The sequence below is a fragment of the Haliotis cracherodii genome, unplaced genomic scaffold, assembly GCF_022045235.1.
Source record: "Haliotis cracherodii isolate W230 unplaced genomic scaffold, xgHalCrac1.p SCAF_18, whole genome shotgun sequence".
Taxonomy (NCBI): Eukaryota; Metazoa; Mollusca; class Gastropoda; order Lepetellida; family Haliotidae; genus Haliotis; species Haliotis cracherodii.
Window position 1 is genome coordinate 1,404,647 of NW_027266273.1, and position 18,673 is coordinate 1,423,319.

At 41.3% G+C, this 18,673-nt stretch overlaps 1 protein-coding gene across 1 annotated transcript in view; it reads right to left on the bottom strand.

The window, feature by feature from the left end:
• The window catches only part of LOC139465507 (sushi, von Willebrand factor type A, EGF and pentraxin domain-containing protein 1-like), a 29,292-nt gene that overhangs the window by 1,719 nt on the left and 8,900 nt on the right, over window positions 1–18,673 (bottom strand). The window contains exons 9-26 of the mRNA XM_071247229.1: window positions 18,217–18,402; window positions 17,027–17,491; window positions 14,925–15,083; window positions 14,087–14,248; window positions 13,110–13,311; window positions 11,420–11,601; window positions 10,873–11,040; window positions 9,955–10,188; window positions 8,952–9,113; window positions 8,155–8,334; window positions 7,026–7,301; window positions 5,851–6,093; window positions 4,725–4,904; window positions 4,057–4,212; window positions 2,871–3,101; window positions 2,303–2,462; window positions 1,614–1,729; window positions 546–687 (exon numbers count right to left, since the gene is read on the bottom strand). Coding sequence (XP_071103330.1) covers window positions 546–687; window positions 1,614–1,729; window positions 2,303–2,462; window positions 2,871–3,101; window positions 4,057–4,212; window positions 4,725–4,904; window positions 5,851–6,093; window positions 7,026–7,301; window positions 8,155–8,334; window positions 8,952–9,113; window positions 9,955–10,188; window positions 10,873–11,040; window positions 11,420–11,601; window positions 13,110–13,311; window positions 14,087–14,248; window positions 14,925–15,083; window positions 17,027–17,491; window positions 18,217–18,402 — 3,604 coding nt within the window. The remainder of the gene's footprint in view (window positions 1–545; window positions 688–1,613; window positions 1,730–2,302; window positions 2,463–2,870; window positions 3,102–4,056; window positions 4,213–4,724; window positions 4,905–5,850; window positions 6,094–7,025; window positions 7,302–8,154; window positions 8,335–8,951; window positions 9,114–9,954; window positions 10,189–10,872; window positions 11,041–11,419; window positions 11,602–13,109; window positions 13,312–14,086; window positions 14,249–14,924; window positions 15,084–17,026; window positions 17,492–18,216; window positions 18,403–18,673) is intronic.

Consider the following 18,673-nt stretch of genomic DNA (forward strand, 5'->3'; position numbering starts at 1 on the left):
GAAGATCAGTCAAAGTACGTTATATACATTAGCGTACAAATGTCATTACAATACCACCACAACACCCGATTCCGAAATACCATTTCTGAACACAAGACAAATAATAATCTGAGGGCCATTACTCTAATGCTGGATTGAAACACATAGGAAAATCAAATGGGTAAATGTTAAGCAATGGTCTTGGCATACCACAAGAAGACGTCGTCCTAGTGTCAGGCCAACATTAAGCAATCTTCATTACGGTCCATGTTTCCAAAAATGAGAAAACTGCTGGGGTTAAAAAAGATTGGTTGTTTGAACAAATTTCAGACAGACTAGAGCCTGAATGCTTGACCAATGATCCACGTCATTGAGAGCACGATGGCACCTGATAAACCAGGTCTCAAAACCTCAACACCCATTTCCAGTTTAAGTCGACTCCTTAGACAACGATGATATTCTGTTCAGATGGGCTACCCAGAACCAGAATCCCATAGGGCGCGGTCTTGATACGTACCACTATCTTGTATTATACAGCACTGATGACCTCATTTATTGAACTTTACCTTCCTTCACTATCGACATGAAAGTAGTAGTCGTCAGTCCGCCCATACAGCACACTGACATGTTCCATGACCACGGTCACACCCTTGCCATCTGTTCCTGCACTGAACACTCGTCCTTCAGCAAACCAGGTCAACCTGTTGGCTGCAAGGTATATTTCACTGTAAATATAGCATCATATATACAAATGCAGTCAATGTCGCTGAGGAGTCAGTGGTGGCCACGTCAGGAGTCAGGATCACGTGGACGTGGGTTCGACTCCTCGAGTCTTCCAAATTATAATAACCATAATATCCGAGTTCTTGGGTTTCACCAAAGCTGTAATCGTCTAGGGCCTGCATAACCCTTGGTATTTCTTCAATGTTGAACTGACACGCTGTGATACAACTGTTTTTGTTTAACTCACTCACTTGGTCACTCTAATCTAGGGTTTCACTAAAGAGACAATCGCCTAGGACCTGTTTCACTTCGGGTGTTTCTCTCACATAAAACAAACACGTAATGATACAAATGCAATTATGTTAAATTCACTCAATGGTTGATGCAGAAACATATCCCGACATATCCCGTTGTATTCACATTCACAATCGGGGCAATACACGAGGGTAATACAAGAAACGTCATTATGTTGTTCCGCAAGGTCAGCTGGTAAAATATTCTTTACGCTGTTTATACGATTATATGGGGAATAAAATGGGATCAGGGTCCCGATCCGCAGAGCGTTCGCAATCTTACGACATATCGTAACTCTATAGTTAATCATAAACTTGCCGTAGCTACGAAGTCTTTGTGGATCAGGCCCCAGGAGTACTCCAAATACAGTGAGTGAGTGAGTTGGGTTTAACGCCGCTTTTAATAGTATTCCAGTTATACCACGGCGTGTCAGCTTAATGTGAGAGGACAGCACAGAAGTGTTATGTCTTCAGATTAAGCTCTTTTGTTTATGGACAAGTCATGTGGAACAAGTAGACAGAAGTGGGAATTAACGAAAGTAACTGCACCGATATCCGTGTCCCTAGGGATGATATAATGATGTTCTGTACAGCGTAATGAGACACCATGAATAGTACCTTCTTCGTTGATCTTAAGACCCCAGATTGCCGTATCTAGAATGAGTAATGGGGATCTTTTCTTTTGACCAAAATGATACATCATTATCTTGTTATGTTCCGTCCAGTACATTGTGCTGAAAGATAATGCACATTTCAAATAAATTTCAAAAGTACTCATAGGTAACGGTGATCGCATTAATTCAAATGGCAATTAATAAAAAAACCCATGGACTATACCGAATGACGGAGTGATCCATCGATCGATCATCTTATTGCGCATCGAGTTTAGGCCAAGCAACCAGTGGTTTGTCGCATGGTCACAACTACGAACGAGATATGATGACAACAATTCAGCCAAGTAACACTGCCCAACTTACCTAACCCTTTTCAGACATCTCTTACAAGGTGTGGCACAAGGGACATATCTTGGGTTCGATTCCCGACATGTGTACAATGTGTGAACCTGACTCATTCACTGTTGACTCAGAATCGATACAGGGAGTTTAGAATCTTTCATCAAATGGTTTAATAACCCAAGACAAAATGTAGGTTTGTACACAAATATGGTCTTAGCTATTTGTCTGAAGTCTGTAAAGTGATACTAGTTGTTGTCCTGTTTGCCATATCTAGTCCTGGATCATCCTTTAATAATTGATATCACAAAATCATTTTTTTATTGGTTCACATAGAAGGTATTTGAAACTTACAACTTTTGCTGATTGATGACAAGGTCACGTGGTTTCTCGAGACCATCAAGCACGAGAATGTCAGTGTCAAGGTCAGAGGTCCCGGCCCTGAGGGAGCCGCTGAACAGGGTGAAGAACACAATGCCTGATCGACTGTCCACAGCCAGACCCGTGATCTCGTCTGGGGAGTGGAATGTAATCGGTTGTCACTCCGTATATGTCGAATAATCGGTTACGTGGAATAGTTAGATATGTCGTGCAGTCGAATATATCGCATATTTTACCGGGGGTGAGATGTCAAAATGCCGATTATGAATTTAGTTGTATGCTTTACTGGTGGAAAGTTTACATATTAAATCAGGATGTTCATGAGCTAATGCTACACGCAGGTCTAAATCAGGATTCTTTTGTCTGCCGTTGACATTCATCACGTCATGACACAACGTCGTTATGAATAATTTACAAACGCTTCGTTTTCTAAATATAAAATCGATACTTTTCAACAGCCAACCAGTTCCCGGGAGAGGATTAAACCATAAAAACATGATGCTGATGTAGCTGTGGGCAGCTTCTTTGTCCCACCACCTACCGTCCAGCGTCAACAATAGCTTAGGTTGACTGCCGTCCCACTTTATTTTCCTGATCGTGGCAGGCGATTCTGTGCAGTAGTAGATGAAGTCGTCACTGTAGGCATGGAGAGAGACGCTGCCAGTGGAGGTGGGGAGGCTGAGGTGGTCCTGGTCAAGTCGGCTCATGTGAAGCTTGGTCAGCGTTTTCTGACCAGTGGTCATCAGGATGTAGTGATCAAAGCGTTCGTAGGCTGTAATGCAGATAATGACGCTGTAACCAATATGGGCAAGGATATCGTTCCAATTATTTTCAGTATTTCTCACAGGGCATTATGTTTGCTTCGTGTTCATTGGCGTGTTCCCGCTGCGTTTTGCACTGTTTCCTTTGTTTTGAGAAGCGGCCCATAACAACGTGAGGTCACATCAACGCATTGTATCACAATAATTAGTAATTAACTTATATGAAAGACAGCGTCCTCCATTGTTTATGACGGCAATATGTGACATCATTCTGACAAAAGATTGACTGAGCCTGTGTCTCCACTTGTGATAGGAAACACACAGTTTACAACATTTTCCCGAAAAGGATTCTGGGTTATATATAGAATAACCTTTTCGCAACTCGGAATTACAGCTTAACAGTCCCTAGTGAAATTCTTCGCAAAAGCTTTTTTCAAACTGAATTTATTCGGCAAAGATATTCAGTAATAGCTTATTATATAAACAATCACGTCTTGATATTCGCTTATCTCTGGAGGAAACATGTCTTTTGATAAAACTCTTGTCACGTGACACAGCACACGTTAACCTCTGAGACAGCTCAATAAAACAGATGTTCTTTATCAATTTTGAATTTGTCTTAATTCTTTTACTGTGGCAGATTGAAACAGGTCAGCAAGATAATATCGTTGCAGATAAATTATACACTTATAATGTAAACCGAATAACATCATAGTGTCCATTTAAGTCCAAAAAGTAGCATCTTTCAAATTTTATCGAATCCGCCGAATGCTTTCTCTATCTGTACGTTTAATGATTTACAGCGCGATTGAAAGGTCACCAGACTGCCATTATGAAATTTAAGTCGGATGATCTATTTTGAATATTTGTTCGAGGCATCCGTGAAATATGGAATGTCGACGGATATGATCCACATCATGCATAAAATGTAATAATTCATGTATATTAGATATATTAAATAGTCACCTTTACATGATGCTTGGGACGATGCCCCGATCAGCGACGTGGTGGAGAAACCATGGCACGGCTTACAGTCCATCTTTCCCTGTTGGTCCTGGTAGAATCCTTGAGAACAGGAGTGACACATCTTGTCCGAAAAGAAGGTCCCGGGGGCGCATTTAACTGCAAAATGGAGAGTTTGGTGAGCGTGGGGAAAGAGTGAGTGAGTGAGTGAGTTTGATTTTACACCGCTTTTAGCAATATTCAAGCAATATCACGGCGGTGGACACCAGAAATGTGCTTCACACATTGTACCCATGTCGGGAATCGAACCCGGTTCTTCGGCGTGCCGCGACGGGCGAACGCTTTAACCACTTGGCTACCCGACCGCCCCGTGGGGAAAGAAGGATGACGAACCAATAGACTCATACTATAATATTACTGTTACTTTATCAACACAGATGTTTAGTGTGTGAGCAGCGCAAAGAATGTATTAATGCATGTATATAATCGCAAAAAAAGGTGTATGTCTTGTTCAGTTAACAAATTTGGCATAGTTGATACAATGTTTTAAACAGAGTAGACATGCGAGTGAAAAGTTAAACAAACAAACATAAAAACATATGAACACAGCTTTAAATGTTGCCGAGGTTGGTTTGTTGCTGGTAGAAAAGTATGTGACCCCTCGTGTTTACCACAGAAAAGACCCCCTGGTACCGATCCGTCTGGACACGTCACTTCCTGTTCCGCTACTACGTGGGGGGTGTCCTCTCCTGCGCCCAGTTTGAACGCAGAATATTTCCCTCTCCTTATTTCCCAGTTGGATTTGTCCAGGTCATGCCAGGCGGACAGCAACTTGCCGACCTCGCCTTTAACTGTCAATTTAAAGGTACTAGTAATAGTCATTGGTTTCATATTTTCAAAGTGCAATTAGAACCTCACTTTCATTCATCTTTAGATTACAATATCAAAATACCTTGCTTTCCAACATTAAAAAAGGTTTTATAGTGCAAATTCACTGCATTAACACTCAATGTTTTCATTAATGAAATTATATGCAACTCACTGCCACAGTTTTATATGTGAAATGGCAATACATTATTACACAAATCATTTATTATTTGTATGACAATTAGTATAATATGTTAATAATGTATACATAAGTACAACTGCGTTTCCATTTATCGATTAAAGGTACACATATTTAAAAAAATTCATAATAAATGTTTTGATTTACATGTGTTTGAAATAAATGGATGTAAGACAGTAAAAATCAAAGTATTTGTTTTTCACATTCTTTATGTTCTTTTCCAATATGCATATGACATCACAAGTTGGTAAGGTCTGACCGTTAATTTACGAATGCCTCTTGATCTCATCTAGAAGCAAGAAATGAGTTTGCCGTTTGCATTTTATATCATAATGTAAAGCGAGATATCAAGAGTGAGTTTCACTGGTTAATGTCAATGTATCGACAAATATCCAACTACCCTGCACATCGCCGAGGCACGGGTGGCTCAGTCGTCTAAGGCGCCGCGATTCGCTGTGCAGAGTCTGCGTCCCTTGGGTACGTCAGAAACCTATGTTTGTGGGTTCGAATCCCGGTTCGCCCCGATTATGTTTCTAGGTTTGTCAGCACCATACCCGTGCTCATGGGTTTCACCGCGGTGGTAAACTTCTGAGACCTGCATCACTTCAGGCTTTCCTCTCACATTAAGCTGACACGCCGCGATATAACTGGAATAATGTTAAAAGCGGCGTTAAACCCAACTCACTCTTTGGTGTCAAAATAGGAAGATTGTGTAATCGTAGGAATCGTACCTCGCGCTGCCCTTGACCTGTTAGAGCGTGAATACAGAAGGACTTCCGACCCCTGAATCTGCACCCCAAGCTCCCTCTCATCAGGGTTACCAGTGTCAGTATGTTCCTCGGGTGTCGTTGTGTCATCAGGGTTAACAGTGTCAGTATGTTCCTCGGGAGTCGTGACATCGGGGGTGCCAGAAGCATTGGTGCTTTCATCCTGGAGCACTTGCCATGTGTTGAACAATTTGTGGAAACTTGGCACTATAATGTTGATATAAGTATTATAGCAGAGGATACACATTTCATTAACATAACAGTAAATCTATAACATGAAAACATGCTGTTGCTTGACACCAACCAATCATATGATAACCTTACGAAAACCGATAACAGTATATCGCAAAATGACGATTTATCATTAAAGTCATCGAGGTTTCGAACGTTGAAATTAACATTCTAAAGAGATTATACTCGCACATAAATCGTGTGGTGTTTGGGGTATCATTTCTATCCATTGTTATATCCACAATTACATAGACAAAGGTCCTAGTTTTAAAATCAATTCTCGGTCTGACTAAATAGATTCTTATCTCTTCTCGTTAATAAGTACTTTTATATTAATCATCTTGCCTTTAATATTTTAATATTTATTGTTCTGTGGTTAAAGCGCGCGCACGCACGCACGCACGCACGCACGCACGCACACACACACACACACACACACACACGTACACATACACCTCTCTGGATCTGCTTTTGGACTTGGCCAAATAACACATTCATTTCTGCTGATTTACTTAACACAGCTAGAAATACCTTCCCTTCTGCTTCATATTTAGATATATGCACACAGGTTCCGAGTGACAAATAAATGTCCACAAGACTGTATGACTTCAACTTTCCACTAGTTCATTTTTCCTTTATGTCGAGCAATAGTCCATGGTATCATCACTATTTGATAGTGATTCATGAACACTTTCTTATGATATAGATGCAATCGTACAATGGATTTCGTGTGATACCATGGAAAGGGTTTTATCACGTCATGTACTCTCTGGACTGATTAGCTCATTACTACAAGTCTGTCTCCTGTACAAGTACCTGTCCTACAGACATCCGACTCCAGTTATTCAATGACACCAAATACATCCCTTGACAACATGTTATAGGCACATGGAAGGTTGCGTTCTTACTGTCATCATTCTGAAGAACATCCGACAGATTGAGAGACGCGGGTTGAACGTCAGAGAGCAGGTTTAGCTGTCCAAACCTCTCCCCACCATACTTTTTACAAACAACCGTGTTTCCATCACAAGCCTGAATCTTCACGTCGTGTCTGCACCGATTGTTCTTCACACAGTCAAACCTGGAGCCGACATCAAGGAGATGGTCCCTAGCGGCTTGGATACTCACTTCCGCCTGAAGCAGGACTGAATACTTGACCCCGACTGTCCAGGGAGTCTGAGGAACTAACAGTGGGAGATAACAGTGAGTGAATGGGTGAAAGAATGATCTGTCTTTTTGCACATGATTTCAGTTATACCGTGTGTCAACGTACCATGGAAAACCGCCGAAATATGTATATCACTGTGAACGCCATCAGGGCATGGTGCTGACAAACCATAAATCATAATCAGGGCGAATCCGGCATTCGAACCCACAATCAGCGGAGCCTGGATTCTCTTAAGGATGCAATAATGCACAAGACGGCGCTTTCAACTAGACCACCTACATTTTGAAGCAAATTATTAATGAATACACTAACACATCAAATCTTATTCCTGCTTTGCATGTAGGTAAATACTTAAAAGTATTTGTTATGGTCTTGCTATGCCATAATTCAGTTCACACTTTGTATTTCATGTTTTGTTGTTGCAAGAATGGAAATACTGTGAGAAATGTTTCTTCATGCATTCTATGGTCATGTCTGTTTTTTTTAACCGTTCTATAATTGATGTGTATTGACATTTGTGTAAATATTTATAAAAAAATATATTATGTCTTCAATCTTGTATGGTCATTTCGTAACAGCAAAAGACTTAACTCGTTTTATAATCTTACTAACACAACCGGAGTGGCGGCGAGGTAGCCTGGTCGTTAAGCCTAGTCTCAACACGTCGATGACCTGGTTCGATTCTCTACCTAAGTACAATCTGGCAAGTCCATTTTTGTGTTCCTCCGACTTGATAAGGCCGGATTAATGCAAACATCAGCATATAACTGGAGCTCTGACACAACAGCACTAATTTTACCACCCCACACAAGCCCGATCTTGACGGATTGCACTCTAGAACAATTGGTTGCAAGATGTAGCTTTTTTACCTGTGCACGACTGAGTCAGCCTTTCGGGTTCCCATTCCCCGAGGATGCAGGTGTAGTTGACAGGCTCCTCCGAGAACACCAGTCCTCTGTTGCAATGGATGCTGCAGGTGATGTTGTCACCTTGCGCCGTGCAGGACGACGACACCCCTTGGCCAAGTTGCAGATCGACCTCTCGGCAGTCTTATAAAATACAATTATTATGTATTTAGAGGTGAAATACTACATTTATCTGAAAATATAAAAATCGATTTTTCATTAGAATGAAACATTTTCTGTCGAAACTACTTTCAGTCTTCCTCTTTAGTACGATGGTCACAACATGTATACTGAAATAGAATATTTGTCTTTTCTTGTGAAGTAACAAGTTTATATTATCGAATGACCTGGAAATCATTTTCACTCTTAGCTGCGGTACCCAGACAAATGAAACTGTGGCGCGGTAGCTTACACGTTATTTGACAAGACATTTGGTTATTAAAACTTATTGGACACACAGTACGTTTAACTCCATTCTTGCACGACATAGCTGCAACAATGCAGATCAGGCTAAAAGCAAAAATTTCTCAGTAACTATACCCGTACTATCACAATATTTAACGCTGACCGTGTTGGAATCCTGGATTTGAGTAGTGGGTCGGTTCGTTTTACGAAAATGCTGATAATAGACAAAAGAAATATGCCACCAAGACCCCCAAATAATAATTATTCACCTGTTCATTGTTCAAGTCTGTACATCCGCATCGTGACAAGACCCTCAAATACACAAAGATGCTTACTTCAGTTGCTGCTATAATCACCTGGGCATGCTTCAAGTTGGCACACTCTGCTTTGTGTGCTCTTCCCTTCACACGGGATCCCAGCATCCTCGGAGATGCAGAACCGCCGCCGGACTCTGAAGCCAGCACCACAGGTCTTGGAACACTCGCCCCAATCACTCCATTCAGCCCACTCCGGCTCAACTACAACATTGGTTGGTTGGTTTCTTGTTTTACGCCGCACTCAGCAATATTCCAGCTATATTACGGCGGTCTGTAAATAATCGCATTTAGACCAGACAATACAGTGATTGATATCATGAATATCGATCCACGCAATTGGGATCGAGGACATGTACCAACCAAATCAGCGGGCCTGACCACCCGATCCCGTTAGTCGCCTCTTACGACAAGCATAGTCGCCTTTTACGGCAAGCATGGGTTGCTGAAGACCTATTCCACCCGGATCTTCACGGGAGACTACATCATTTCACATGGTGAATCAGTAAACGTGATACACGTCAATCAGTAAACCACATCATAGATGATACACGTGGACAAATGATTTGTTTGTTTGTTTGTTGTTTAACGCCGCACTCAGCAACATCCCAGCTCTTGGACACATGAAGAAATGGAAGTAGGTAGTAGGGTTTTAAACTGCTTCTAGGAATACGACAGTATTTCCACAGCACTGGGATACTGAACCTATGTCTTTTTTCTGACGTGCGAACCTAAGTATTCTAATGGTGACACGTGTACATGTTTACAGCGGCATGCTTATAGCATGAATTATGAACCATACCCCATTTTTTCCTTTCCTGATTTTCAAATTCAAGAACTTCACTGCTGGTCTTTTGGTCAATTAACTTTAAAAGGGCAACTGTGCCTTGGAAAATATGGAAACGGAACCGAAATTAGCATGCAAAAATTAGGTTTGGGTATTTTCTTAGGGTAGTTGGTGTGAAACAAAAAATATTTAGGAGTGTTTATCGATAAAATCAAATGATCACAGATACTGGTCATCTGAGACTATTTTATAACTGACTTGTTCTTTCTTGACACAGCATGCCAGTGACATTGACAGGGCACACACATCTGTAACCGCCTGTCTGATCAGATAAGCACGTGGACCCCGAGCTGCACTGGTTGTCCAAGCAGAAATCTGGAGCTTGCCGGCATCGGTCACCAGAGTAACCGCCTTTACATACACACCGGAAGCTGTCGGTGGTGGGGACACACACATGGTCGCCACATGGGTTTTCTTTGCAGGAATCATTTTCTGTAATAATGACGTGTGAAAACGTAAAACGTACAACTTACAGTAATATATAGAGAGTTTGGCAGCTGAAAAATAGAAATAAATACAAAGTTATAGAGGATCACCCATATGAAATATAGCTATTCTTATTTCTCACGGTTATTCGACGATTACAATGGACAGGTATATGAATAAATACATAAATCTGACATTCAGGGTCTAGAATATCTATCGAAACAGATTCCATAGAGCGAAAGAGGCGTAATAGACGAAGTGATAAAAAAGATATGAATGATAGTTGAAATTAGTTATGACATAGGCAGTCTCGATAACGGTATGCATGTCATGTTCTACCGGTATCACCCGCAACTCACACACTCAACGTAAGTGCCAGTGATTCAGGTGGTTTGAACACGCCATGTGAAGGTCATGGTATGGGATAGCATCGTTCATCATGTTTTCAAGCAAAGTGTCAAATTAAGGAAATTGCTGAAAGCGGCGTAAAACCATACTCACACACACACTGTATAATGTGTGATCCTAACTTGTTGAATGTAAAATAACGTATGATATTTTGGTGATCCTATATATCTTGTGTGAATCTCTTATGAGGTGTCATATTATAAATTATGTGATTAACTGTGTGAACAGTTATGATAATATGTTAATGATAAATAACATTTGTGATCTATGATATATACTGACGGAGACACGTTGAGGGGGTGACCTCGAAGACGCTGTCAAGTCTTGTGAAGTTGAGGCCATGGACAGAAAACAATGTGGTGTTAAGACTTGCTTCACATGACTTCGACAACAGCCTGACTACAGACATATCAGATGATGGAATCACGTTGAGACTCTGGATCAGTGCGTCTGAAAGACAAGTTGCAGGTGCCGCCGTCAAGGTTCTTTTATGTGACTCAGTCAGAAAAAATTCCAAGCTACCTTACATGGTGTATGATAGGTAAAACATTTTCATCATTTAATAGCTGCAAAATTTCCCTTGTGACTCACTTTTCAAATTACCAAATAAACATTAATAATATATTAGAGTATGGTTAGGTCCCTAACGTAGATCTAACATCGTAACAGGATCCAACCCTTATGATGATGATGACGATGATGCTGATGCTGAATGGGTAATGCTTTGTGCATGTGCATGTGTCAAATGTACATTCAAATAACAAGCCCAACTTCTCACACAAGATATAAGACGACACGTCACGAAGAGAACTTGTATCACAACACTTACAGACATCCTTTTCCAGTGTGATGGTCAGACTTGCTCCTCTTGTAAGTGGACATTCCAAAGACAGATGTTTTTGATGCCACACTTGGCGGCCATCTTGAAATACGTTCACTGAGTTCTTGTCCCACGAAAGTGCCACGTGACTCCAAGTTTGATTTAAGCCTTCATCGATATGGATAACGTCACTAGAGGAAAAAAGAACAAGAATGCCATACATAAGCAACACTCTCCGTCATCAGATCTTCCTCAATTATCCAGTTATTATATATCCATTCTATCACGGTAAATGCCGTGGACCTTTTCACAAAATGTTTTGTGAAATAACATAACGCTAAAAAACATCCCTCCAGACTAATTACACTAATGAGGGAGAGAAATCATGTGCTAAGTTCGAGAAGGATAGATTAAGGCGGTGGCGTTATTTCAGAGACGAGGCTTCATTTTGATGGGGATGTTCATGTTCATAGAATGAAGATAAACTACCCTGGATAATCGAGGATGACATCAGACATATGTTAATTGTATCAGTGCAAGTAGCACGTGTCCTTTAAACACAGATTTAGGACACCACAAACACACGAATGATTTGATTGTCTTGCGCAGATGTAAAGTGCGCAGATAGCGGTCCTCCTGTTGGGTGGTCACACGTGGTCTACCGCTTCGTGACATGTCCCTTCTGTGCCGAGTCTGCTGGTATTGCGGAAGTGGAGCAATGGCCAGATGACTGTGTTTTCGGGTATCATTGAACATTCTATTCCAGGAGCCCCGTGAGGATCAGGGTTAGAGTGAGTGAGTTGGGTTTAACGCCGCTTTTAACATTATTCCAGTTATATCACGGCGAGTCAGCTTAATGTAGGGGAAAGCCCGAAGTGATGCATGTCTCACATTTACCACTTCGGTGAAACCCTCGAGCACGGGTATGGTGCTGACAAACCTAATCGGGGCGAACCAGGATTCGAATAATAGGTTTCTGGCGTATCCAAGGGACGCAACTCTGCACAGCGAATCGCGGCGCCTTAGACGACTGGGCCACCTGTGCCCCCGATCAGGGTTAGAATTGGTCTTTAGCAATACATGCTTGTCGTGTGAGGCTATTAACGGGATCGGTTGGTCAGGATAGCTAACTTGATTGATTGATTGATTGATTTACGTCATCATATCCCTCTAGCGTAGATCGATACCCATGATGTTAATCACTGGACTGTCTGGTCCGGACTCGATTATTTACAGACCACCGTCACATAGCAGGAGTGTGGCTTTAAACAACAAACAAACAATCGATGTCCGGAATTTTTTACTCGGTTCCAAGGGAAATTTCTGTATATCCAAAAGGCAGCATGTTTTTCTCCTAATTAAATGGTTATCATTACGTTTCAATAATTAATCTAGCAACAACAGATACATTTGATCACCACTAATGAATCACCCTAATGTTGATAAATGTAAAACTATAATTACAATGAGTAAATGGTTAAACAGTTAAATTTGCTTAATGCGACGAATGTAAAAATGTACCACAATTTACTTGCTCGAGAAACCTATTCCTCTTTGTGTGGCAAGAAGCCCATCCTTGATGTCCCTGTCATGATACAGTCGTAATGCTAAAAATGCCATAATACCCACCTCACTCACTCAAAATGACTCGCAAATACGAAAACAGAATGAACAAATTATAGCATAATTAGTCTGATACCTCGCAACTGATACGTCGATGGAAGAGGTTAGGTTTATGGAAACCTGGGTTCCATGCTGAGGGTGGTGTAGTTCAAAGGTCAGCCCATTCTTCCCCGAGTAAAAAACCTTTACCCATACACTGAAGGTAAATGCGCAGACGGCCTCCTGATAAGAAGACGGCATGGCAACTGTGACAGGGCCCTGGAGCATGATGTCTGAAGCTGTGAATTAAAAAAAAATGATAGCATAGGAAATCTTAAGACATACTGGAATGGACCGAGGGAAGCCTTTGTAACAAAAGAAAATTATTTCTTTTACGAATGTACTAGAACCCCATGACTTCCGAAGAGTAATTGAGTTTGGTTTAACATAGTTAGTTAGTGAATAGTATTTCAGTTGTATCACGGCATGTCGATCCTGGGGGAACGCCTAAATTGATGCTAGCTCTTGCCGTTAGACACTTTGGTGAAACTCAAAAGCACCGGTGCTGGCAAACCAAAATCATCACGGCTAATCGGGGATTCGAACCAACGGACATGGGTTACTAGTACGAGTAAGAGACACAACTCTGTACGGCGTGTTTGTGGCGACTAGGCCCAGACAGAGGCCCTTTAAGGCTCATTAACGACAAGACGTGTCCAATTATGAACGTAATATGGGAACAACCTTTGTTTAAGAAGATTTTACCGGACTTAACGAAATAACGTTCTTGTCTTGGGCCAAAGGAAGGTTAATAATTTGGTCAGTTGATGCTGTGTTCAAACTACAACCAATATAACTGATGAAGCTGAAAATTTGGATACTATGGGTTGAAATATAATTTTACATACAAAGTTACCGCTAAGATGGCTATTTTGACATATTGCTTACGGGATATGCACAACAATGTTTTCTTTTCTGAAGTAATGCAATACAACACCGTTAATGCATTAATGTTTAATGACATATTTCATAACCATCACACGACACCATCAACAAGTCAAGAACATCACTTACGGATGCACTCCAGCAGAAACTGTGCAGCATTTCCCTGTGTCCTCATTCCCGGAGGGCAGGCCAGGCAGGACGTACCCCCTTCATGTGGCTGGTATGTGCCACGGGGACATGTGGAACAGGGGGACAAACCCGTGCGTGAATAATAGCCAGGGCGACAGAGCTCTAGATACAGCAACCGAAAATCAAAACTTGTACATACTAGTACGTAGTTATACAAAACAATAATCATTCAAAGGTTCAGAGCAAAAATTGTAAAAACATCATTATCTTTGGAACAAATCGCGAGATGAATTCGTCTGTTCACGCACGCTAAAGCATGCGGCTCTAAATCAAAATAAGAGGTATCTAATCTATCGTCAGACTACCTCAAATTTCAAAACGCATCAGGTTAATCACCTTATTTGACATTCCTAAAATGGAATCTATATTACATGTGCTGGAGTAGCTACTGGTGTAGTATATATTGTGCACCTATTCTCTAACACCTGGTGTCATCACTGATCCATTCATTTTTCCTTTACGCCTAATGGAATCTGTTTCGTCGGGTAATGGCGTTATATAATTACAGATGTGTTGGTGTCATTGAAACTTTGTTCAGAAATTTTATTTGGAACCCACGGCACCATTTCCGGGTATCAAACACTCAATAACACACGCAAATCTAAAAACACATAATGTAACCAATGCTAATCGTAAGATTGGTTCCGGTTGTCAGCCTCTGTGCATTTGGTCGCCTCGCATTTCGACGGCGTGCAACTTTGCCAATATCAACGACATCTGGTCTGATCCATACTCGCTCATTTATTTTGGACTATTACGGACAGCATCACTCACTCACCAACACACTCCGTTACGTTGTTCCTCCCGTCTTTCAAGGTAGTGTGGCCATTCTGACAGGAGACACACGCAACAGAACCTGGTCTATCCTGGTACGATCCTTTCTGACAAGGTTCGCAAAGCTTACTGGAATTGAAGAAGGTACCCCGAGGGCATGCAACTGCAAGTACAAACAAAACGGGAAGAATTACAGAGACTAGATTGGCATGAACACGTTATTGATGCGGCTGATCAATGGTCAAAGTATTTTAATTATACGATGGGTATTTAAACGTCTATTTGATTTAATCTTTCCAAATGAAAAATGAAGGGGGTTGTATACATTCTTTTGCGCGGGGCGTGCTTTTTATATAGCGCCAAATTTCCACTTTACAACAGTAACAGAGAGAAAGCAATCACTATGTTTAGCACAAAAGTATGATTGATAGTATTTGACTTTTTAAGGTATGTTAGTGATAATGACATGCAACTTACATCAAAAGACAAACTTCATAATTTAAATAAGTTATATAATTGTGCAGAATTTTGAGTTAATGGATAAATACATTCACATTTTGGGACAACATTCCGTTGATGAAGTTATACAGTGCCACGAGGTTACGATGCAGTGACTATATTTATGGAACGTTTCGACTCTCCCCCCGTTTACAATTGCCGTAAGCACGGACTTGATATATAGGTCCGTGCAGTAAGCAATACGCGACCTGTTGTAAAATTATATATATTTACACATCGGGTATGGTTCTCGGGTCCTTCCTTAACACTGGCGACAGATTATGCAGCAAAACATATGTGAAACAGTCACTCTCCATTCTGTTCTCACCCATACTATAGCAGCCTACGGGGGTCACCTATCGCGAACACCTGCTGTCATCACTGTTTGATGGTGATTCATGGACGTATACTCGCGATATGGTCGGAACTGTGCAACTGACTCTGCTTTTGGCAGATATTTCATCACTGGTGTCAGTACTGCTTTTCAGTGGTCCATTCATACAACTTTCACAGCTATTTTGGCCTTTACACAAAACTGAATCTGTATCGGGGGATAATGTGAATGTCATGAATATGGAAAGGGTTATGTATGGCTCTTTTATGTGATACTCGCCGGTTCCCTTGTGGGATGATTCTATTTAATATTATACATAACATTAGCCATTTATGTATGTTAGTCTACCCGATTGCTTCCTTATCTTTTTGTCATCATTTGAAACCGGATAACTATGATCGTGTAAGTGGGTACAACAGTTCCATGATCACTGAGTAATTTTATATAATGGCAAATTGATCGTTTTTCATTAATATGAAAACTCGCCGTTGGTGGATGTCAACAATGTATCAGCTTATGAAAGTATACCATACACAACTAATACAGATTACTAACAGCCGTTTCTAATCGTTATACAGTGTAATTATACAATACCTTTCGGTGGAAACAACTCATTAATGAGATAGTGCCTTGCTGATGGAAGTTAACTAGAAAGGCAAATTCAAAAGTGACGGGCACAGTATCCTATTTTACCAAAATGATGTATTTCCCTGATCAGTCCTGATTCAGTGAAATTGATTTAACGCATGTGAAGTCCCCATGTATCTATTCCTTGTGTTGGAATTTCACTGCGCTGCTGTGCATGAATGTGATATCATATTTGTATGTGAATCAGTTACTACCTTTCTATGTATCCGTTCCCTGTGTCGCAATGTCACTTCGTTGTTGTTTATTATTGTGACATAAGAAGTGATTTGCCACTTAATGAGTTGACTGAATATGTATTTGTATCAGCTCCGGGTTTCACACGGTGTAAATATATAACGTCAGGATAGAAATGAATAGAATAGAATAAGAAATTACAGTATTTCAGTTATATCCCAGCGTTTCAGCCCGTGTGGGTGAAAGGGAATACAGTGGCGCAGGCTTAAAATGTGTTTCACTTTGATGGACCCCGCGAGCAGGGAAATGGTGCTAACAAACGAAGGATTACATTCGGTGTGAATCTGAGATTCAAACACACCACTGGATCCTCACGCGGCAAGGAGCCTTGCTCTGAGCAGCCAATATATTGCGTCACATTGCCACTTCGGGATAGTCATTGAAATACGTACCACAGGCATTTTTGGACTTGCGGGCTCTCACATAACCTTCATGGCATACCGGCGTGGGTGTCCTCCTCCTCACCGACACTGGACACACCTTCTGACCTGCGACTGTGAATGTCCCCTTTTTCTTGATGTCCTTTATAATCTTCACCAACTTCGCTATAGTCCTTACCGCGACCTGTTCAGCTGATGCCAACGGTGTCTCTTCAGACATCACTTTGATCTCAAATACGATGAAATTGATGGACGCTCCACGACGAACTTTTCCGAACTTTCCTTCTATATCTCGTCTCTTTCTCGAGCTACCACAGGTGACTTTCACATTCTCAACTGTACAGTGCCGTCCGCTGCACAGATTATTGTTCTTCAACATAATGATGAAGTTCGTCTTTACCTCCTCTTCAGCATCTTTGCATGGACCATTAAAGATGTAGGCAGCGGGTAGCGTCTGTCCCCATCCTGGTACTGTAGCTGTATGCAGTGATGAAAGAAGGCTATTGGTCCACGTAAATAATGTGCCAGTTATATAAATATCTCAAAAGAATTAAGTTTCCTGCATTATAATGTGCTCAGATGTATTTTATTGTACCTCATTGCTTTTGATTGTGAAGTCTGGGGTTGTCTGTGTATGCTGTCTGTTTTCATAGAAATCAAAGATTTGTGATCTGTTACTTGAAAATGACTTATTTCGAGATTGGATAGGTTGGAACTTTTCGGAGGTTTCTTTTTTTTTTATTGTGCTAGCCTTATGGTGATGCGATGAGATAGCTTACTGGTTAAAGCGTTCGCTCTTCACGCAGATGACTCGGATTCACGTGGATACAATGTTAGAAGCTCACTTTTAGTTTACTCCGCCGTGATATTGCTAAAGTATTCAATCTGCTAAAAGCCGTGTTCAACCATACTCTCTCATTCCCAAATGATTTACGACCCGTGAAGATCCGGGGTAAAATAGGTCTTCAGCAACCCACGCTTGCCGTAAAAAGCGACTATGCTTGTCGGAAGAGGCGACTTACAGGATCGAGTGGTCAGGCTCGCTGACTTGGTTGATGCATGTCATCGTATCCCAATTTCGTGAATCGATGCTCATGATGTCAATCCCTGGATTGTCTGGTCCAGACTCGATTATTTACAGACCGCCGTCATATACCTGCGGCGTTAAACAACAAACCAACCAACCCACCCAAATGACTTACGTTCACAACCAGGCACGTTGTCTGAGGTCCACTTCCCACTGCTGATCGGGCAGATGTAATACTTCTCAAATTCCCCAGGGACGTCATACCCTTTCTGGCAGAGGACAGAACACATCTGACCCCCCAACCACTTGTCACAAGCCACGGCTCCGTGTGCAGGGGCACTCAGTGGGGGACATTTGGGCACTGATATTGAAATGATAGAACAAGTCGAAGTATTACAACATGGAGAGAAAGAAAAGGAGGAATTTCCAGTAACAGTGTTATATATGGAATAATGATTTCCAAAAAGGCATTAGGAGTTTTATAAAACGATATCTTCTACGGGTGCCAACTGTCTCCAATGCCGAATTTGTATAACTGTCGACACATTTAGGTGTCAATCGTTTCCGGATTGTTTTCTACATACGAAGGGTCAGTGGTCGAACATGTTTTTTCAGGTCCTCTTTATCAGAAT